The 23899-nt window shown below is 41.7% G+C and overlaps 1 protein-coding gene across 1 annotated transcript in view; it reads right to left on the bottom strand.

The window, feature by feature from the left end:
• The window catches only part of LOC138594264 (protein sidekick-1-like), a 252273-nt gene that overhangs the window by 36473 nt on the left and 191901 nt on the right, over positions 1-23899 (bottom strand). Inside the window, exons 19-27 of the mRNA XM_069665307.1 lie at positions 23029-23224; positions 21953-22051; positions 18717-18908; positions 14912-15033; positions 13406-13518; positions 11396-11546; positions 8728-8968; positions 4890-5005; positions 2327-2513 (exon numbers count right to left, since the gene is read on the bottom strand). Of these exons, the coding sequence (XP_069521408.1) occupies positions 2327-2513; positions 4890-5005; positions 8728-8968; positions 11396-11546; positions 13406-13518; positions 14912-15033; positions 18717-18908; positions 21953-22051; positions 23029-23224 (1417 nt within the window). The remainder of the gene's footprint in view (positions 1-2326; positions 2514-4889; positions 5006-8727; positions 8969-11395; positions 11547-13405; positions 13519-14911; positions 15034-18716; positions 18909-21952; positions 22052-23028; positions 23225-23899) is intronic.

Here is a 23899-nt window from a genome sequence, read left to right as displayed (position 1 = left end):
CAGAACAACACTGTAATAGCATAAATAAAATCAGCATACAGACACACAAAAGACTCCTTTAATGGTGTTATCAGGAGCAGTGTTTCATCTTAAGAAGCTATATTGTAATGAGTTAGGACAACAGTATGTATGTGGAAAAGATACACACACACACATTAAGTGAGCGTCTTTTACATTTTTACGAGCCACTTCTCACAGAAACAATCTAGAAACTGTACTTTTCTTTCATAAATGCCTTTTTCCTGAGTGTGCGTGTGTGTGTAAAGTATGCGTGTATGTGTGACTGATGTGTGACAGAATGGAGGTTCATTATACATTGCGGGGAATTGACTTGCCCTGTTCTTATTTCATCCTGAAATGAGAAAAACTTTTCAAACGTGACACTGTTTGATAGAGGATGAGAGAGTGTGTGTGTGTGTGTGTGTGTGTTCATGTAATTCTTTCTCTTTGTCAGAATGGTGGGGTGAAGTCATTCCGCCTCTGAGCCGGCATCAGAGGTAGTAACAGAGGCGAGATGGCATCAGTGTGAGCGGTGTAGTTTGTGGGTGTGTGTGTATGTGAAGCACGCGCTGTTTGTTTACACCTCGCGCACGTTTTGCTTCTACAACGTAACGTAAAAACACACACAGGGGCGGCTTGGTCCATCGAATATGACAAAGGCGGCATGACGGCGGAGCTTTGTTACAGGGCTGTGGCAGAACAGCAGTGTACTTTTATTGTCACTATTTAAACTGTTAAAGAGCAGCTCCAGTCATGTTTTAAGACATATAAAATGCTCTGCTGGAAATAATAAATTGTGTCTGATATGTTTTTTCTGCAAAATATGTTTAATTACCTTGTAAAAATCCTCCCAAGGCATCTCCTCCTTAATTAAACATTCCTGAATCTGCATAGGCCCCGCCCACTGTACACATTTACAACCGCCCCCTCCGTTGCAGTGGAAACTTGTTAAACTCAGCTAGCTTGAAATGTAGTAATTAGTAGTAGTAACGTTAACATTAGCTTGCACTTTTTATTCATTATATATTATTTATTACTGTGTGAATGTGTGAGTGAGTGTGTTGAGCACTTTTCAGGAGTAGCAGTCCAAATTTCGTTGTGTGGTTTTAACAAGGCAATGACAATAAAGGCATTCTGATTCTGAGTTTGCAAAAATTACGATGATGGTTACAGCTGGCTTGCGCATCGCCGAAATGGTTGCCATAGGTTACACATAATGATATGCATAGCGTCACCCTGTCCATTAACGGGATTGGCTCCTTAGGTTTGTGACGTCTCAAACCTGCCAATCTGAAAACGTGTTGTTCAGCCTGTCCTTGGTACACTGCAGTTTTAAAGCAGACAGGCCCAGCCATGGAGATGACTGCTGATGTTGTCCCTGATATGTCTTGTAGCACATGAAGAACACCACATGGAGGTGTTTACAAGGATTAACACTTGATTTTCACTGGAGGGGGTCTTTAATGTTAATCCTAAAGCTGCTTGACCTAACTTACCTGCTATGATTAATATTATCTTCTCCATTATCACTATTATTGTTGCAAATGGCTATAACAGACAGCAACTGTTACAATTACTATTATCTATATTATTATCTTTTATCATTTCTGTTCTTGTTAATATTACATATTTTTACCATTATTATTGACATTGTAACCATAAGTCTGTATTATCTGCTGTGTTAGTTGATGTAACAAGAGCATGTGTTGTTGTTGTTCTCTTTGCCTGTCTCTATCCCACTCTTTGGCCCATCCAGTCGAGGCAGATGTCCGTTGAACATGAGTCTGGTTCTGCTCGAGGCTTCTGCCTGGTAAAGGACGTTTTTCTGCCACTGCTGCCGAATGTTGCCAAGTACTGCTCATGGTGGATTCATGTTGGGTCTCTCTCTCAATAATATGACAAAGAGTACGGTCTAGAGCTGCTCCTTTTGCAATGTGTTTTGAGATAACTTTGGTTATGATTCGGCGCTATACAAATACAATTTGATTGATTGATTGATAAAAAGGGCTTATGTCTGTGTGCTTGTGTTTTATTATTCAACAGGAAGACCAGGGTTCATGGCATCCTGAGGAGTCTTCCATGGCTGCATCTGAAGAGACACATGGTGCACACTAACACACGATGTGTTCTGCATGTGTTGGCTGTGGCAGGAGTCTGAACCCAGTGAATGATCAGTGAAGTGGGGGAAAGATGCTTCTGCTTGAGCTGACAGCAGAGGTGTGAAGAGGTGAAAAACGGGTACAGAGGTGAGAAGGAGACAAAAGTGTTGGACAAACTGCGGGACATGAAAGGTCAGTGATCAGACAGAGAGCGAGGGAGATCCTACCATCTTCTTTGCTTCTGAGCAGGATGGCGTTGCTGGGTGGCCCGTCACCCATCCGTGTGTAAGCCAGCACCTGCAGCGAGTACATCGTGTATTTTTGGAGGGCCCCGAGGAGCAGCGTCACGCTCCGCTCTCCTTCTGCCACCTGAACACTGGGGGGACCTTCTGACTCCTTCTCGCTGTATAACACCTGAACACAGACACACAGAAACAGGAATACAGAGACACACTTTTAAACACAATCACAAATACATATAAAAGGTCAACATATGTTCAGAGTTAGATCCTGCTGTTTACACTCTGTAAGTGCGCTGGTGACTTAAAAGTAAAAGTTCTTCATTTTTGTGATTGTCCAAAAATATCTTAATTCTTTGATTCCCTCCCTATTTAAGATGCTCCTGCTGTGATCGATACTTAAAATAAGTCACAGTAGCAATTTGTGTGAAATATGCTGCTTGTGGTGATGAACCCACCAATTATCATCTGCTGACTCTGCAGTTCTCCTCACCTGTGAGGAGCTTCAAAGGGACTTTGATCTTTATGTTTGGCTGTCTGGCCCACAGTTCTGGTTCACTGTCACTGCTCTCTTCTATTTCTGGCCACTGCAGGGAAGCCGCTTTAAGTTTTGTTTTCAGCTCTAAAAGCTTCATAAGGTGATGGATACCATGTCAGTGTAGTGTTCATAACTTGCATCCACAGTGAATACTGTTTCATAGTGAAGATTTTCATGTAAATAAATGTCTGTTAAGTCACTATCTATTGCCGAATGAGGTAACACAATGGTGATTGAGCCTATGGCCCACTGATGAGAGCTTTTGTATTTGCAGTATTACAGACTGGGTGTCTGTGGCGACTTTTGTAGAAAAAATCACAAGCGGCGCCCAGTTAGAGACGCGTTTTCCATCACCCAGCAGTGGTTGGTCTGCCAGAGAGGGTAGGCGGAGCTTAGAGGCTGCTTTTCCAGTCTCTGCAAGTGTTGCGAGTAAACAGTAATCTACTATGGCTGAACAAACAAAGAAAAGATGGATGACTACAGATACAACTTCAACAATAAGTGAAAATCCAAAGAAAAAGAAACAAACTCGACGCTCAGATGAAGGCAAACAGTCTAAAAAGGAAAGCGACAACACTAAACTTATCCTGAAATAACAATTACACGAGTGAAACAAAAAAACTTATCAGCACACACTGCTCTTTCACTTGCAGCAGGAATAAGAATGTTTCTTTCTGAATTCTCATGTGCGTGAACTCTCAATTGTGAAGGAACATGTCAGCTCTTAAGTGTCTAAAAACCAGAAATAGATAGAAGGAGTGCGTGGCAGGAGAACGATTTAATATCTGCTAGGGGATGGAAGGTGTTGAGAAGCGGCTGCTGGCAGCCGTCTATTAACATAGAAGCCTTCCTGCTCAGTGTGATCCTCAGGAGGGCATAAAAACACACAGGTGGGGGGTGTGATGTGCTTCCGGCACAGTGGATGATATGACCTGAATTTTACACGTTTTTAAAATACTGGATTGTACGGGTTTATATCACCCCGTCACTGACTGTTGTTACTCTGTAGATTTAAGTGTTTATAACACAACCATGTCAAAACAAGTGAGGATACATTTCCTCCCTCTTAAAGCTCCTTGTCGGCCATGTTTTGTTTGGGAGGCGATTAAGAGCTTTACTCTGCCACTTTTATATTAGCAGAAATATTTTGCCTGCGCGTTCTCTTTGTTCATTCATGACATCCGAGCAAAAAAAGCAAAGCGCAAAAAATAGAGATAACTGCTACATGCCTTCTCTTTACTTTGAAATCAAACAAGGAAGTGGGGTACATTATAATAAACCCCTGGAGGGAGTGCGTGGGAGCCTGAAAAAGCAGGTGGAACCATGTTGAGCGAGGAGGGATGCGACTGCTGGTAAGTGGTGCACTCAGGCAAGAACGAGTGCACCTTTCATTCCTCCATCAACAGTATTTATCCAGCTTTTTCTTAGAAACCTGCACGTCAGTGTGTGTCAAGTATTCCACCATCTGGGGGTTCCTGCAAGGCAGACTTTTCCGACTTAGTTTGGAAATACAAGACAAGGATGGGCTATGTTGTGGATCAAAGACTTTTATAGTAATGGAGACTATTAACATCACCTGACCATCTCTTGTCTAGGCTGTAGTTTTTGCTTTAAATGTCAGATAAACAAAACACCTTTCAAAAACAGCTGGCTTTGTGGATTATTGTACTTTTCCAAAGATGAATAATCCGGCCATTGTTTCTCCTAGAACATGATTCAAGCTGCTATTTCATGAAAGGGTATTAAAAATTAAAGCCTCTCTCATATAAATGCGCACAATAACACGCACGCCTCCAAACGTGCACACTGTATTCGAGGTGCTTTTCAAAGCAGTAATGTAGGAAAAAAAACAAACTCGAGCAGTTTCAGGCTCTTACGTCATATTCCTGTTATATTAGATTTTGCGTGCGTCTGTATGTCAGAGTGTGTGAAGGTGTTGGAGGAAGTGATAATGGGTTGAGGGGGGTCAAGTGAGAGTGCCAGGATGGGATTGTTTGAGTGTTTTTTATGCACCTTGTATCCGAGTATGACCCCGTTCTTCAGTGCCAGAGGGAGAGCGGTCCATGCGAGGAGGATCCTGGTGGAGCTCACAGCCTCAGCAGTCACATTCACCGGAGATCCGGATGGAACTAGAAAACACACACAGACACATGCTCTGTAAACTTGGAAACATGCATGTTTATTTATCAAAGAGGAGCCTCCATAGGCAGCAAACTTCATGTGAGTGAAGAACATATATTAAACACGATACATATAGGTACAGAAGCAGGTTGGCAGTTTTGCAGGTTATAGGAGAGTCCCTGTACGGCCAAACAAAGGGTTGTGCTTTCTCTCGAGACTAAGCCTAAAGTTTCTTAGCTTCCCTGTAGTAGTAAATTCTAAATATTATCATACAGCAGGTTTTTGGTGTAGTCAGGATCAGTGTTTCCTACTAACGAGCAGTTCTCCCTGCACGTCTTTGTTTCATTTAAGCAAGAGATATTAGTTATAAGCCTGTGGCAGGTTGTAAAAGAGGTTTGAAATCAAGTGTTTTTTAATAAGTTACATGATTTCTAAATGCTGCAAATCACCACAGGAGGGCTGTCTTTCATCTGTACCTGTTGTAATCTGTGACCTGGTTGAAGCCACATCTTTGTTTGTAATGGGGAAACATGCGTATGGATCCTAGACGAAAAGCTTTCTTACAATTAGTTTTTTAGTCCTTCGATCACTGGGATTATAGGGTGGGTAATTATATATATTTCCGGCTCATCTTTACCTTATCTCATCATTATTAATGCCAGTTAATTTGCCAGTGGCTAAAAACTGTACGTGGTTCTGTAAAAGACAAAGATCTCATACAAGAAAATCACCTTCATCAAGAGCGAGCTCCTCTGACTGTCAGAGAAAAGGAAAGTTTCCTGAACGGCCCTTTTTGAGTGCCTGATAATATTTAACAATAGAATGAGACCAGGTATAATGAAAGTCTTCAATCACATACTCAGCTGCACAAAAAATCTGTTAAAGCAGACAAACCCAGGCAGAACGTGGACCTGTAGCTGACAATAAAACAGCCAATTAGAAAAGAATGTGAGCTCTTTCTCTCAAAATGTTCCTTTTCCCCTCATGAGCGGGGTCCCAAAACATGACGACATGTTGGTGTTAAAAAGAGGCCTCTAGGACTCTAATTTAATGCTGTGCAACAAAACATGAGGGGTTTTCAGGGTTGTAATTATAACTGTGAAACAGTGAGCAAAATCACACAGATGGAGGCTTTTGATAGGATTAAATTCACTGCATGCGATATCAGGATCAATAAAGCTCCCAGAGACAAATATAAGTGCTCCAAATACGAGGCAGAATGAATAATTGTGCTGTTGTTTTCACACAAATCAATAATACATACAATAAAGTAGGTATGACATTCTTTCTCATGGTTTAAATATTTCAAGTAATCTTGAAGATTTTCATTTAAATAAATGTCTGTTGACACAATGAGGTAACACAATGGTGATTGAGCCTATGGCCCTCTGATGGAAGCCTTTGCATTTGCAGTATTACAGACTGGGTGTCTGTGGCGACTTTTGTAGAAAAAATCACAAGCGGCGCCCAGTTAGTGACGCGTTTTCCATCAGCCAGCAGTGGTTGGTCTGCCAGAGAGGGTAGGCGGTGAGACAAACACTAAATCAATCATTCAATCAACAAAAACTCATTATTTTGTCAACAAAGAAAAAATGATCATGAAAAGAAAACGATGTAAAAAAAAAAAGTCCTCATTAAAGAAATGAAATTAAAAAAACCAACATTCACGCCTGCAGTCATTATCACTGAAAATAATTACTAACAAATATGACTTTATTTAAGCCAGTGTGTTTGATCCGCACGCATAAAGTGATGTCGCGAGTCCATGACCTATAACACCTCTTGTGTGAGAACGATTGACCTGAATTTTGTGAATGTTGCTTTTCATTATTCTGATGGAAGACAGACTTTCTGGGAGAGACAAGAGCCTCTCCTGAACCGCTACACTTCTCTTTGATTGAACAACACCACTTACATACAGCAGGTGATCACCCTTGTGTGTGGATTTCACCTGATTAGAGAGTCAAATGTTTTGTACCTCTGTCATAGGTACTTGCATTTACTCTTCAAAAGAAGTGAAAACCTGAATCTGCAAACGTTTCCAGACTCTAAAAGCCTTTATCATCACATCTAAATTGTTACTACAATGCAATAGCAAAAAATAAGGTTACATAATTCCTTTATACCCACTGCAATCAATATATATTGTCATTCTGTTTACTCTACCAGCTGTTCACCCTCTTTTCTGCAGCTCCTCTCCAAAGCTGTTTTTATATCTTTTGTTAGCAAGCCAGTTGTCATTAAACCGACAGTTTGGCCTGTTGCTGAAGCGACAACAAAATCCACCTGTTCTCTGGTAAGTCTTCCCTCTCTGGTGTGAGATGCCAGTGTATGAACAAACTAGAATGATGGGACTGTCATTTGAAGTATGTTAAAAATACTAATCAAAAGAGATATTTGAATTTGAGCATATCAGTAGCTTTGCACAAATAAAGGATAAAATCTCCAATCTTTCTAACCACAGTGAATGTTCTGACACAAGGGCAAATTTCTTCTGAGCAAAAGACTCAAGTGATGTGTGTGACTGAAGTCATAACAATATCGCACTAAAGTCAGTGTGGTAAGAGCAATGACTGTATAAAAAGACGGACGATGCGTCTCCACCTGCTGTCAAAATTGATGCCAAAATACCCCCCGAGCAGGGCGCTGCCATCTTGCGCTGGTGACGTCATTTGGAGCCAGAGTCTGCGCAGTTGAGATTGGCGGTTAAAGCCACTGTAGCCACTTCTGCTTACCAAAACACACACTTAACTTAGTGGAGAAAAGAAACGTCAAGATCGGGCACGTCTGTGTGTTTAACAGCAGAACAGCTTCTTGTGTTGGTCTGAAGCAGACGGTCACAGATATGTAAACTTCAATGACTGCAGTGACTGTTTTAGGGACGTCTCCTCTTGCCGTTCCTCCTCTACTTTGCTGATCCAGAGCTGTCAATCATCCTTTTTACAGCATCAAATAACTAATTAAAACTACTCTTGTCAGAAAAGTTAACACCTGGACGTAAATCAGCATGATAAGAACTAACTATAATGACAGAAACCATGTTTGAGCATGTATTTGGCATGTATTTTGATTTTATAGTTTGACTCATGTCCCATCTGTTAACATGGAGGAGGCGGGCTTTATGACCTATACTGCAGCCAGTCAGCAGGGGGCGATAGAGAGGGTTTGGCTTCACTTTTAGGAAGCTGTCATGTCGTCCATATTTTTATACATTCTATGGGTAAGAGGGTTAGAAATAAAGAACGTAGTTCAGAGAATAACGACCAACAGTGGACCTCTATACTGTCCTCTTTTTGTTCACTGGTCCACTGACAGTAAATGTTCAATCATGCAGAGGTCCACTGTCTGACAGGTGCAAAACTGCGCATGCAAAACTGCGCATGCACGAACACACGCACGCACGCACGCACGCACGCACGCACACACACACACACACACACACACACACACACACACACACACACACACACACACACACACACACACCTCTGTGCTACTTTGCTCTCTGAGACAATCTTTGATTTTATCTCAATCACCTCCTCTCCTCCTCCTCCTCGCTCTGTCAATCTTCCTCTCACTGAAATAGCCGGGCTGAGAGAGGGCAGAGAGAGGTGGTGGGACGACAGGAGAGCACTTTACTCTTCACCTGCTAGTCATCTCTTACCGCCTTCATAAAAGACATCTCTGCTGAACATTTAGAAACAGGAATGAATGAGGTCTGCGTTCGTACCAGACTCTGCGGTTTGCGCAGCCACAGTGTTGCTCCACGGTCCAGGTCCTATAGAGTTGTACGCCTGTATCTGAACCTGGTACTGGGTCCAGGGACTCAGGCCTCCTACTGTTGCTTCACTGGTTTCCCCTTCTCCCTCCACTTCCTCGGTCCTGTCTTCGCCCTGGCCGTCTGTCCTCAACACACGCAGACGGTATCCCACAGTCTCTGGACTGCTGTTGTACTCGGACGCTGGAAGAGGCTGGAGGGAGACAAACAGACAGAGCAGATTAGATGTTTGATACTCTGGTTTAGTTCTTTACATGTCAGTTTAAATTGTAGTTATTTTGGATATACTTTACAGACAAACACTTTATATATTTACTGCTATCTATGCTTTATATAAATATATATTCACAGGGTCATATTCACCTGCTGCATTCTTAACCTAGCAAATATACGTAGAGCACAGTTAAAAGGGCACTCCACATTACCCATGCTTGTTACGTAATACATGTTTAAAAAACAAATACAACCTTGTTTAGCGTCAGACTAAGAGTAAACTCTGATTAAAAGTATATTTATAAAATCATGCACTATTTTATACAATCATTTATTAAATGAGCACCAGTGTGCCAATCCTTGACAGTGCAATTATCTCATAATGTGTCAGCACTTGGCCACCCTGTGCCGGCGTCGTACTTAGAGAAATTAATTAATTTTGACCCTGATTGATGAAAGAAGAACCATCCACACAGAAAACGAGCTGGAAGGATGGCTAACAAAAGGACATTTTGATAACATTGGGATTAACAGAATGATAATTTGATTAACACACAGAACCTTGTTGTCTGTGAATCTTAATATATATTTAACAGTTTGTCATAGCTTATTTGAAGTGGTGCCCTCAGGGTAATAGGCAGATATGTCATTTTTCTGTTGATAATTTCTGCTGATATTTCTGCCGATAAAACAACAATTTCAATTCTGCCTAAATGCTCGACGATTCCCTAAAAAAAGGAAAGAAAATGTTACATACACATAAATAAGGCATTTTGTACATAACTCAAGCTTAAGTACTTTTCTTATATTGCACAGTGAATGTGTGCATTTTAAAAAGCACTGTATTATGTTATTTCTGCATCTGTCAGCGGGCCACTACAATAAGAGTAGGCATGATATCAATTCCACTACAGGGGAGACTTGATGTTCTCTGCAATTAGGTGTAAAAAAACATATGCCTAATATATCGGTATCGAAATCGGCAATCGGCAAAAAGGGTCAGAAAATACCGGCAAATCAGATATCAGCAAAAAATCCAATATTGTGCACCCCTAATGAGAAATGTATTTTATACGACTTTAGGTCCTACATTCCTGCATACAAAACACACCAACAGTAAAGGCGAGCAAGCAGCAGTTTCATATTCATCAGATAAGCACATTGCACTCATATTATATGCACATAATCAAGTACTTCTCAGAAATTGTTCATGTGAAATAACAGAAATTGTTCTTACTTTGGAAGACAGTTGTGAGAAAATGTATCACGGCATAACTCAATACTGAGCTGATTGAGGAAATGGTTTTTCTGTTGTTACAGTTATTTATGTGCCTGTGTCAAACTCTGAAGTACAGTCTAAAAGCCTTTTACTGTCATCTTCCCTTTGACAGCCAATCCCCAGATCTTTCTCTGTCTGTGACCCTCTTTTATCCTGGTTTATTCACACTCATTCATGTCATTCTCTTTCACTTACTTCCACTCACATTTCCTGTCACCCTTCGTCCTTTTGTCTATATTTTATTTTCTCTGTCACCTCATCTGCTCTACTCGGCCCCTGAACCACCATGCCATTATGCATTAAAGTCACAACCACCTATAATTCATGCCCAAATATCCCTTTAGTAAGAAGTTCAGTTTGCTCACAGTGCATCATTCAGGAGAAGATTTTAACCAACACTGCACAGTGGCTGCTCTGTGCTGAGCAGCAGATAAGGACGTGAGACATCCAGCCGTTTTAAATACCCCAGTGATTTAGCTCAGCTTAGCATTTAGGAGCCATAATACAGAATGTCACATTAGCTTTATTACCCTTAATATGCAGCTTAGAATAATAGCCTTAGCTAAAACCATTGTGATGGTTCCATTACAGCAGAAAAACTAGCATTGCTCAGGACGGGCGCTAACATGCAGGTAAAATCCCATTAGCATGCTGCACAGGTAGCCCACAGCGCCTCAGTGTCTGTGTCTGATTTGACAGGCTCTTTTTCTCATTCCAACTCTTAAATGGAAAATACTCTGCTCTCCATTTATGTTATAATAGAAGCGGGGAGGGGGGGAGGTAAAAGAAAGAGGGAGGGACGAAGAGCGAAAAAGAAAAGACAGTAAGGAGAAAATCACATTGCAGTTTTTGCTGCCAGCAGTCCACGCACTGAATGAGAAATGTGACAGATTAGTGTTAGCACTGATAACAAGGAGAGACACTGATTATAGGCTGTCAGGCACCCAACCTGTTCAGCCATGCTGCTGGCGATTGCACATGCACGCGCAGACGCACACATGCACTAATATAAATAATAAAATAGATGCAGAGAAAAGAAACACAAAGAAAAGAACCATCAGTTTAATGAGCACTGTTTAAATGATTGTAGGGTTTTAATGTGTTACAGAGTTAAATGTGCTTCAGTACCTTCCAGTTGAAGCGCACGCTGGTCTGCGTTGAAGACAGCAGGGTGAGGTTAGAGGGATGCGTGTCAGGGGCAGCCTGCAGGGTTTGAATCAGCCTGGAGGGGGCGCTCGTGGGACTGGATCCCACAATGTTCACCTGCCGCATCCGGAACCTGGTGAGAACAGAGAGCACATTTAAAGGGACACTCCACTGATTATACAGCATGCCCTAATGCTGCGTTCCAGACAACTGGGAGCTCAAGTTTTTCCGCCATTTAAACTCGGGGCAGATTCATCTACCCCGACTTCACAGAGAATCAGATTTCTGAAGTCACACAACAATGGCCGCACCCATGGAGAGGGACATCATTAATGGTAAACTATCAACTGAAAAGCAACATAATATATATTTCTACTATCATATAGTAACATGAAAATGTTTTATAAGAAATGTCGGCAATGTGATAAGGTGGCTGGTTACAATAAATAAGCTCTGAAAGTTATCTTCTTCTTAAAGATTTGCCAAAGAAACATCAGTTTGTCACATGTCATAGTGACATCATCAGGGGTAATCTCCACAGGCTTGCAGACAGCACATATATACCAGGAAGCCTGCCTTGCAAAATAGGGTTGTGGAGATTAAATGTTCTGGTTGTTACCCTGTAAGGAGAACCTGAAAGGAAGACGATAATAATATTGCATTATGGGTAATATATTAAGTGTTTTTGAAGCTTAATCCATTCTAGGTCATGCTTCCTTCGCCTTCACAGCTTGGTCTTTTCTTTAATAAACATGTCTCTTTTGAGTCCCCAAATAGAATAAAAGTGACATATTAAATTCCTGCAGTGGCTTTTCAAACACATTTCAACCAGAAAATAAGTCAGACCTCAAGTTGGACACAGGAGTTAGGCTCAGCAGGTGTGTTATATTTTCAATTGATTGCACAGTGTTAGTGCAGGAGATCAAAAACCTGTTAAAAATGAGTCGTTCAGTCTTTATCATTATACAGCTGCTTATCATACAAAAGATATCGCCAGACAGACGAAAATGCATTTGCGATATTTGTGTTACTCACTTTACAACTAAAAAAAATAGTTTTATTCCATGGCATTCTCGAGCAGGAACTCTCCACAAAAGCATTTATGAAAGAGGGCACGAACATATTGTTAAGTTGTCTGAAGATGCTGTGAAGATACAGCTCTACAGACCTGTTGACACGCACACACATTGAGTCACGAGGGAGCGTTTGCTACTCTTCTAAACGCAGCCACGCTTCAGTGTGGCTGCAAGTGATAAAATGTGCGAGCGAGCGGAGTGCGTGTGAGAGACTTCATCTATGAGTTCTCGTCCCTGTATTGGGAGATAGAGAGCGAGGTGTAAAGAGGGACTTAAAGAATCAAAGACAAGTGCATCACTTCATCTAATGTCCCAATCGTGTCGCCTGTGACAACATAATCCCTGAGTGTGCACACACAAACACACCGCAATCCCATTACAGATGAAGGCAAAGATACAAAGAGCATGAAGCAGAGACAGATAGAGAGACGGATACATGCAGCAGATAGACGGAGGGATTGATAGAGAAAAAGAGAGCGAGAAAGAAGAGGAAGAGCGGCTGCTGTACGGCGTGACGATAGATCATGTTTGTAAACTGCAGGCTCCCAACGGCCTTTGAGCAGGGATTACCAGCCCCTCCTCTCCTCCTCTCTTTCCTATTCTCCTTCTATCGTATCCCTTTGTCTCCTCACGCTCTTCAATGCTCCCTCCTGCCCTTCCCGCTTCCTCATCACCCTCTCCGCTCTCCTCCCCTCTAGCTAGTTGCGGGAGGGTAATAAGGATCTGCATGCAGCAGCTGTGAAGATGCTGACAAACAGAAAAGTCTCAGATGGAACTGTCTCTCTTTGTGTCTGTGTGATTTATCTAGCTTCACCTAAGTCTCACAATACTGCTGAAACTTGCAGAGAGTGAAATGTGTGTGAGTGACTTTATGTGTGTGTGTGTGTGTGTGTGTGTGTGTGTGGGAGCACTTCACCTGTACTGGGTGAAAGGAGTGAGGTCAGGGATCTCCAGCGTGTCTGCATCTGGCTGGTTGTCTTTCTGGTAGACAACTCTCCACCCGTCTACCTTCCTGTCCTCTTTCACCACCTGTTCAAAAGAAAGATCATATGCTACAACATAGGTTTTCCTCCTGATGTGTTTTTTATAGGCAATTAAAAAAATATCAAGATAATAATAAGATTTTTGTGAGAAGCACCACATCACTTATACCCCTCTCCCACCTAAATTTAGCGTGTTGACGCAGGTTTTTCAGACCCGGGAAGACTCAGTTATAAATGCCGATTGTCTCCTGTCCCATTGCCAGTGAAGTATACGCCTGTCGGTCTCTTTTCTGCTGCGTCACCATCTGACGTCACAAGCGCGCCCCGAAACAGGTTTAGTAAACAGTGAAGATGTTACGGTGGTTAGGTCTTTATTAAATCTATTACTAATTCAGTCTGTTTATCAAACTCGGTGCTGACAAATTTGGAACAATGTACGAGCGCTGCTTGGACGGAGACGGGGGGATTCGTAGCGGAGAAGACAAGGCGTCGCAGAGGAGTATGCTCACGCCGGAGAGGTGTAGGAGATTAGCAGGGGTTTCAACATGGGTTTTGTGTTACCATCATTGCTGATCAGAGCTGAGCTCATTACCTGGGTCTCCTGCAGAGTCATGTGACCTGGGTCTGAAAACCTTTCCCACTAAGTAAAAAAGCCAGGTGTTAGCGGGTTTTTTGACCAGTGGGAAAGCGGCTATAAAGACGTTCTCAGTCTGCATTAACCTGTTTCGAAATGGTTATATCTTTCATCAACACATTAATTGTACTCTCTTCTTCACCTTATTAAGTGTTAATTCACAAACTACTATAATCTGATCACCTTGTATACCATCAGCCCCCCCTCAACACACCTGCACCTCTGCACACAGCTGCTTTCCCCGCCCCCCTTTCTCTGTCTGCTATGTTGACTGTCTCTGTCAGCAGGCTGTTTTATTAAACGTTCTCAGGATTCAGTTTTCACAGCACGTGTGACGCGAGTTATTAATGACGTAGCGTCTCAAAACGATCGATCGTTACCAAATGACATCGACACCTTTGACGTGCTTTAAAACAGCGACAGATTTGGGTTTATTTGAAAAGGAAAAGACCGCTGCTCAATCAATGGATTTACAGCAGGGACACACCTGTCTGTGTGTGTGTTTCTCTGCAGAGCGTGTGTATAGACCATGCTCATGACAGGTAGGCTACTGGAGGGGGAGAGAGTGAGGGCTCAGATTGTCCACTTATTTATTGACTGATCTCAAATGGATAAAATAATAAAACATTAAAAGCCAGGTAACGTTGTGTCATGTGTTTCCATCATGTTTTCAAAGCTGCTACAGTTGTATGATCAGAGATGTATGAGGCCAGGGGATAAAACAGAGTGAGTTGAGTGATGCGCAATTTTCTGTAATTTATTAATCAAAATGACAACAGAACAATAAAAACACAGTCACACTGACCTGGCCTTCTACTATCCATCGTGATATGGGGGTCTTGCCATCAGAACCGGGCCGGAACCGAAGTGTTGCTGTCCGAGGGCTGATGTTGGAGATGACCAAGTTGGATGGTGCACCAGGAAGTTCTGCAGAAAACAGATTGAAAACTGCTTCACTCACTGCTGCAACAACCAGGTGCAATAAGAATTCATTTGCAGAGGTTAGCGCTTTGTTTAAGTAGAAAAATGACAGTAGCTTAACAGCCTGGTAAATACATCTAATAGGAAGCATCAAAAGAAACGCAAATGGTGTTTTTATAGATTTTTCCATACAGTGGATAATTGTATGTGGTCACATCTGCAACATGGCTTATCTCTAATACAACTGCAAAAACACTGATAATAAAACATGTTAAAGAAAGAAGTTAAGTTGATATTGATTTAATGGCTTCTAGAAGGAGGGAGCCAAGAATGTGTTCATGTGTTCATGCTTGGCCATAAAAGGAGGAAAACAAAAGATTGGTCAAAGAAAAAAGTGTTAATTTTACTAAAGTACAGGCACTTATGTCTTGGCTGTATATCTCTCTCTGTCAGAGGAATTTAATTCATATTCCCAAGGTCCACTTTACAATACAGAGAGATAAATCTGTACACTAGTGGGGGCGAGAGGTGAATTAAATGCACTGTTCACTAAAGTCCATTTAAGGCCAATAAATGTCTGAGTAGGCAGCAAGCCTCATAAATTATTTTTGCCCCATTCTTATTCTAACATTGTTCCATCTCTATAGCATTAACAAGTAATAGGAAATGTGCAATGCGGCTGGCAGCTGTGGCAAGCTGAACAGAACAAGCACTCTGCGGGGAAAGGAAACTCAAAACGTGTGAGGCTAAGCTCAGGGATGATCTGTTCAGTCCATTTCAAGCTGCAGGAAAAAGTTGACTGATGAGTAATTATCTGTCTGATCACTTTGTCTAAAATCCTTCACACCTTAGGTTAACAAATGTCCACACTTAGATCAACCGCTGGAAGTGCAGTTCCTTCAATGGCCACTTGAGACCGTTTCCAAAAAGAGAGTCAAATCCACAAAGAAGCTACCATTAAAATGTACAACTTAAAGCAGAAATAAACCTGCTAAATAAAACGTCTTTGGTCTCTTTTCATAAAAAACATACCATGGGAGAATTTTTATAGAAAACACCCTTCTGAATCATATTTAGGCCTAGTTGCCTAGTGACAGGTGGGAGCTGCTTTGCCCTGTGTCACCTCAACTAATTAATTCTGAAATTAACCTCTCTACTGAGTTTGTGTTGTTGCTGCCTTTTAGGGAGTTTCCATGCAAATATTGTACAAACAATATAGATAGATAGATAGATAGATAGATAGATAGATGGATAGATAAATACTTAATGTCGGACCAAGTCTGAAATTCTTCTTGCATCACAGCAGCTCCATTTGCAACAAAGAAGTTACAGACAGTAGGGATGCACTGATAACACTCTTTTTCAGACCAAGTGCAAGTACTTACATTTGGGTACTTGGGTACTTGTCGATACCGAGTACTTAATAATATCATTACAGTTCTCATAATGACTTCTAAAGCATGTTTCATTTTCATCAGATGTTCCTCACTTTCTGACTGTAACAAAGTTAATCAACAGAATGATGCAACTGTTGCTGACACTCAACTTTGCTTTACTTAACAAACTTGACACTGCCACACATCTAACTTTCGTGTAACCTATAACACATTCAGTGGATTTCAGTATAACACAACATTACCACATATAGTGTAAAAAAGGTCATGTGATGAGCACTCTCATTTCTGAGTGCACCTGAACGCAGCACTACAGAGCGCATCCCCCCGAAACACGGCAGTGAGGGAGACATGCCCGGACTTGTTTACTGCACCTGTTACGGAGACATCAGTGATCGCTGACGGACCCCATGACCCTGAATAGGATAGGCGGTATAGATAATTGATGGATGGACGTAGGAACAATAACTTGTGGAAAGCTTTTTAGTGTTAGATAGAAAAATGATGAGAGAGTAAATGTCTTCCTGATTTGGCAAATAGTACTAATAAGAAGATATGAATAATTGAAAGACAGAACGATTGGAAATCAAATCATTCAGCTTACAGGACGTCTACATATCTCTGACAATGCTGCTGTGCTGCTAAACATCACTGACTAAAAGTTTGAATAGTCACTTCTAACAACAAACGAGAACACTGTCATTATTTTCTCCTGTGGTGTTTCTTTTTTGTGAGGCTGGAATAAATCAAAGAGGAATAATCATACGTTTTGTATGCACGCTTCAACTGGAACTAAATATTTCAAAGAAAGCTTTACAACTCCAACTTTCAGATGCTGCACACAATTCACAGTTGGCTCTGGATAGAGTTCCTGAGTTGAATTGAATTGGCATTGGGCAGCCAGGCAGCACATCTGACAACAGCTGTGGTGACTCAGGTGAGAAATCCTCATTCCGCTTTCTTTTGTTTTTAAACCGCTTCTGAACAAAAGAAACATACAGCAGCTTGTTTCTTTTCAGGGCATTTACATCATTATTAATCATCACCATCCACTTTGCTCCAAATGATCTCACTCCATCACAAAGAGACGGAGTGCGTCAGACCCACTTTTCAAACGCTCCTCCTCACTGTGTTTGGTAAATACAAGCTATCCCTGGATGGTATAAGTGCTTTAGTGCTATCTGATGTAATCCATCCTGTTCTGTATTCATATTTGCTGAACATGGAAGAATACAGATCTGTAAATCAAAGGGTTTGTGCTGTAACACATCAGTACAGATGGATTTTGTTGAATATCAGAGAAGATCTTTTATCGTTAAATAACTATATAACCTGAATGGGTCCAGCTATTACGGTAACAAGGCAGTGTTTGTTCAAGAAAGAGTGAGGTACATTTTCCACAAACACAAATTACAGCTATCAGCCACCATTGCTCTGCAAGTGCACGCAGAGAACTTGTAAGAGTTAGAATGGGGAAATGTTGATATCAGCTGGCTCACTCAGATGAATGACAAAATTCTCTCAACTCCATGAATACATGAATAAATAAACAAGACAAGAATCTATGCTTGGTGGATCTCTCTCTCTCTCTCTCTCTCTCTCTGCTCATTCTTTAGTTCTCTTTCCTAATCTCAAGCCCTTCGTCTTTCCTTCACTCTTTTGCTTTCATGAATTAATGAGTAACCTCTGAATCTAAGAACTGTCGGTATCCATCTTGCTTCAGCTTTTTTCTGCTTTTATTCATAAATTAGTAATCAGGAAATGTTAGGACAAAAATTCTGCTGTACGCTTCCCCTCCGTCCGTTTCAGAGAGACTTTGGTCCTCTGTTCTTTGGCGACTGCATTTTCTTGTGTTCTGTTCTTTCCTCATTACGTTTCTCTATCCCATCTCCCTTCTTCACTCCTCTTCTTTGATTGTCTCTTGCCCCCTCTCTTCGCTGCATTCCCTCCACTTTGCCATTTGCAGTTAATCAGCACTAATAATGATTGCAACTTGGACCAAGTCCAATCATATAAACTTATATTGAACACAAAGCATGGCCGGCACACAAGTACACACACAAATAAACAGCACACTGACACGCTCTCTGCTGTAAATGACTAACTCTAGTGTGTGGCTGTGCATGTGAATGTGTGTGTTGCTTGTGTGGGTGATGATTCATGGATGCACAGTAACAGCCACTTATCAGCCTGGGGAAAGACAATGGCTTCGTAAGAGCTCATCAGTCATATTTACTCTGCTACACACACACATCCACGTTCCCCAGCTCCTGTGTGTGTGTGTGTTTACTGTACCTGGTGGCACTCCAGTGGAGATGGTGGAGGATGTGACCACGCCCCGTCCCGCAGCGGTGAGCGCAGCCACCTGTAGTGTGTACGCAGTGGTGGAGGTGAGGCCGGTCAGCTGGTACTGCAGGGTGGAGTTGGACAGCGAACGTTCCTCACGGCTCGAGTCGACGCCAGACACCTCCCACCACAACACATAGCCTGCAGGGTGGAGCACACGCTGGGTTAATAAAGGTGCTTTTAGACATGAGCAGACATTTATACACACAAACACACACAAGCACACACACTTACACATAATGAGAGGAGCCAAAAAGGAGGAAAGGAGAGCAGGAGGGGTAACTACAGTCAAAATCCCTGTCTGTCCCTTTGCATCTTAACAGTCATGCATCACCCTCCACCACCTTCAAATGTGTGTGTGTGTGTTTGTGTGAGGCCACACTTGTGTAAAGCCCTGGAGAGAGTGAATGGTCCCTCATCTGTCTCGCTGCTCACCAGGTGCTGGATGAAAAGCAGGTTGAGGAGAAAGGAGTGAATGTGAAGGTGACCTTGATTGAATAAGCATATTCACACTCCTCTGGGTGTGTAAGCTTAATGTAAAGCCAACACTGCCTTACGCTGTTACACCGTGGCTCTGTTTTCTACCTCACGACTGTTGGACGTGGTGCGGCCACGTCAACACACAGACACATTTTTCTACACGCACAATTCACACGGTGTGATGGCTCGATTCGCAGCAGCCTGTTGTGTTCACCGGCGCCATTGTTTTAACAGCGCCGTGGAGGAGCTGAGGCAAAATGAATTGGGAGGAAAAAAGGGCCCTGAAGCTCTGCGATGTGCCACAAAAACAACACCCCGGGTGATGGGAGGCGTGGAATGAGGGCATGTTGGAGATAATGTGAGAAGACAAGCTGCGGAGAAAAGGGATTAGCTGATGATGAATCAGATGAACACAAACACAGTGTCAGGGACAAGGGGACGTCTGTTGAAGCCAGACAAGAATAAAAGACTAGTCAAGAATAACTAAAGAAGTTTAGGGCTCCTCCTTCATTGCTGCTTGGCTGAAGGTGATGCTTTAGTGTCTATTTTACTCTAATTGGAACCATAATTTACTTAATGAACGTCATGCTGTATTTTAAGAAGACTTGAAACTACAAATTGAGCACTAAAACTGTAGAAAAAGGTTTACAGGGTTAATAAATTAAGTGATAAGAAGGGTAATTTCCTCTTAGACTATATAGAATATATAAACTGAACAAACTGATCCACAGCGCCGGTGATGTTGAGGGGATGGAGCTGGACTCTCTGACGGCGGTGTCAGAGAGGAGGATGCTGTCTAAGTTACGTGTCATTTTAGACACTTGCTGTGTTCGAAATGTCATACTATACTAGCAGTACGTACTGATTTGATATGTAGTATGCAAATAAAAGCAAAATGTGCAGTATGCCAAAAATACCAAGATGTCGTATTGATTTGGAAAAAATCTCCAGTAAGCATCGAACCAGTCTACCTCGCCTACTGTATCCCACAATGCAAAGCGCTGGAAAGTCACAGCAGCAGTTAAAATGACGGACAGCAGCAGCATTCCAGCAGAAGGGGGCGCTATAGTTAAAGAAGCAGCGGTTATTGTTTACTTCCGCCTGGTGTAGCATACTGCAAAATGAATTTGAAAAGCTCCTCCACACTACATACTACCACCGAACGCAGTGTGCAGTATATAGTACGTAGTATGTAGTATGTAGTATATAGTACGGCATTTCGAACACAGCCAATGTCTCCCACTCACTCTATGATGAGCTGGTTAAGCACAGGAGCACGTTCAGTGACAGACTCATTCCCCCGAGATGCACCGCAGAACGTGTGAATTAAATGTATATAGAATTCACTGTATATATAATTCAGTGTGTATATAATTCGCATATTTACTTACTGTAAAATTTGGTGTATAAGACGCACTTTTAATAAAAACATTTTATCTAAAAAGTGGGTTGCGTCCTATATACCGGTTCAACCAATATACCAGTATAAAATGCAGAGAGAGATATGTTATTGTGTTACAGTATTTTACCCGGACGATGGCGCTATAATCGAGCTAAAGTTATCGGTTGTTAAGTGGTGACATCACACCTTCGCATTAAACTGTTTCCGGGTCCAAGCCGCTACAACGTCTTATATTTACAATATGCCGCAGTGCTGTTTTCCTCGCTGTTTTAAGCTTGGAAAACTAACTTGATCGTTGCTAACTCTTCGTCACAGACATGCACTGTCATGATCACCATGGCAGTCGCCAGACTCACAACAATCTATGTTACTGTAGGCTGCCAGCTACCGCTAACTACAGCACCGGTAGCTAGCAGGATTGCCAACTAGACATGGAGAAAACAGATAGTAGGCTGTAATTTGTGTGTTTTGAATGCGTTTGAAATGAAAATACATTGAAATAGTGTTGAAATAACTTGCACTACATGCAACTTATATTCTGAATTTTACGGTATGTACGTATACACAGCTTTTACATATTCTTTATATACAATTTACATCTTTTTCTTACATTTCTCTGTATAAAAAATAATGTATATAATATATTTTACATATTTTTTACTCTATTTATATTTTTTATATTTCTTCATACTTCTAATCTGTATTGAGCAACTGCAACGCACAAATTTCCCCCCGGGGATAAATTAAGTGTTTCTGATTCTGATCATTCCCTCTCTGTTCTTTTGCACTACAGGATTTCAAGTCATTTATATCTAATCGAAATTAAGTTGACTCTGATCCAGTCAATATCCAATTATGTCTGTAACAACAGGATCCTTTAGGCAGACAAGCTGTTTAGTTCAAACTGGGAACACCCTGAGCTGACCTCAGGGGCAAATCAGATCAAAAATCTGGCCAACTAACATCTAGTGTTGCATCAGATAAAACCTTTTTCTCTCATCACAACTGTCAATGGACAAAAAAACAGTTCAACAGAAGTGTCTTAATTATGGAGGAGAGGTGGAGGTGGTCACGAGTGTCTGTTTGAGGTTTTAAACTCAGCTCGGTTCTGCTCAAGGTTGCTGCCTGTTAAAGCATGTTTTTATTTGCCACTGTTGCCAAAAGCACTTCCTCATGGTGGATAATAACGAAGAGTACGACCTGCTCTTTTTGTAAAATGTCTTAAGATAATTTTGGTTATGATTTGGTGCTTTATAAATAAAAAGTGATTGTTTGACTCATTTAAATTTAGTAATGTTCTGACCAGTGATGATGCCATTCTTGTCTTCAGGCTCCGCCCAGCTGACTCTGAGTGACGTGTCCAAGATTTCGGTGAAGCTCAGGTGGCGAACAGGTCCAGGGGCTAAAAAACAAACAAACAAAAAACACATTAAACAGATCATTTTTGTCATATTTGGCCTTCTTCAACAGTAACCTCACTTCAAATGATATTTTGTAATCTTCCCTCCACACAAACACACACAGCTCTCGTCTACACGGCCCATTACCTCCTGCTCTTCAACTTCACACACAACCCCCTAATCCCATCTTCATTGACCATCACACACACACACACACACAGGTGCAAGGATGCCCGCCGTTTCTCATTTCATGTATGCCTCTCTAACCCCTCTCCCTGCAGAGCGATTAAGCTATTCATCTGAGACATTCAATAATACTCACACACAATCACACACACACACACACACAAAAAGCTATCATCAAGCAAGAATTACACCCACCGTTAACCCTGCAACACGCCCAGCGCCCAATCAATATCGGTGTGTACGTGTGGGACTGTGTGTGTGTGTGTGTGTGTGTGTGTGTGAGTGTACACATGGCTGCTAATATCCCTTTCCCACTCAATAATTGCTGGTTGGTAATAATTGCTTGTCTGTCTGCCTATAGGCTATTGTGTTTACTTGATTCGGCGACTGTGTGCATGCTTACTTGCAACTGGGAGTGGCAGCTATTATGTTTATCCATGGAACAGTGGGCTATAAATATCAGTATGCCTGAAAACATATGAATCAATTCCCTTTAAAAAGACTGAGTGAGTAAAAAAATGAAAGGCGGAGAGAGGAGGGGAAACTAAGAAACAAGAAGATTAAAAAGGAAAAGAAAGCGAGAGCCTGAGAGAAAACAGGCAGTGTGGGTATAAAGAGGTTGTGTGCACAGCTGTGCATCACACTGACAGAAACAGCTGGACTGAACACAGAGCGAGTCAATACACTTTCATTACTATTCACAGGGGAGCTGATAGAGTGTTCTGTCCTGGTTTTATTCACGTCGAAGTGTGTGTGTGTGTGTGTGTGTGTGTGTGTGTGTGTGTGCTCTTACCGTCCTGGTGTGTCTGCAGCAGGGCGGGTGGACTGCGGGGACCGTCTCCAGGTGTTGTGAAGCAGAGGGTGGAGCCGTAGTACCAGGTGAATTTCTGGAGTCCGGTGACTAATCCCGTGTGTCGTGAACCGGGGTAGTCCGGCGTGATGGTTACCACGGTCACATCCTCCGGAGACTGCTCGGGCCACATCATCAGCTGTGTAAAAAGAGAGGGGAGGTTATTTTTGACATTTTAAAGATAATTGTTATATTTCGATATTTTTTGCTTTGTCTGCAGTTTTAGCTTCAGGCTACCAAATGCTGCGTTTCTGAGACAAAACTTATTTGTATCATAGAATGGGCTGTGGTCTATCTTTCTTGAATATGGCTGGTACCCTACCCCCCCGTCAGGAAAGTGTAAATAATTAATAACATTCATGTTTCATTCCCTGCTGTACAAACAATAAAAATGTAAGCTTTTATTTACATACGAATGTACCACTCAAAATAAGTTCCATTATCAGTCACAGCAGCAACTGAGGACGAGCACTAACTTTAATTATCAGTCAAACTAAACATCGAATGAAGGTTTATTTTTCTATATTGTGACACTTGAATTATATTCACAGCAGTTCAGTTTACGTTGCTGCTTAAGCCACAAAGACAAACAGTGAAAAGACCACATTTATATATTCGCAATAAGAGAAAACCTTCAGGCAACACTATGATATGGTAGCAATATTAATAAAAATTCCTGTAGGCACAATCACTTAATATTCTGTGCTCTCATTGCTTTTCCTACATTCGCTACATTTTCCCACCTGCTGTCTCAAAGCATCAACATTTTCTGGAAGTTTTTTTTGACTGTAATTCTTTCCACAATTGTTCGTGA

The sequence above is a fragment of the Semicossyphus pulcher genome, unplaced genomic scaffold (assembly GCF_022749685.1).
Source record: "Semicossyphus pulcher isolate SPU_LCO1_2020_fin unplaced genomic scaffold, fSemPul1.0.p SCAF_17, whole genome shotgun sequence".
NCBI lineage: Eukaryota > Metazoa > Chordata > Actinopteri > Labriformes > Labridae > Semicossyphus > Semicossyphus pulcher.
Note: the sequence above shows the minus strand (reverse complement) of the source record. Positions and strands in the feature narration are given on the sequence as shown.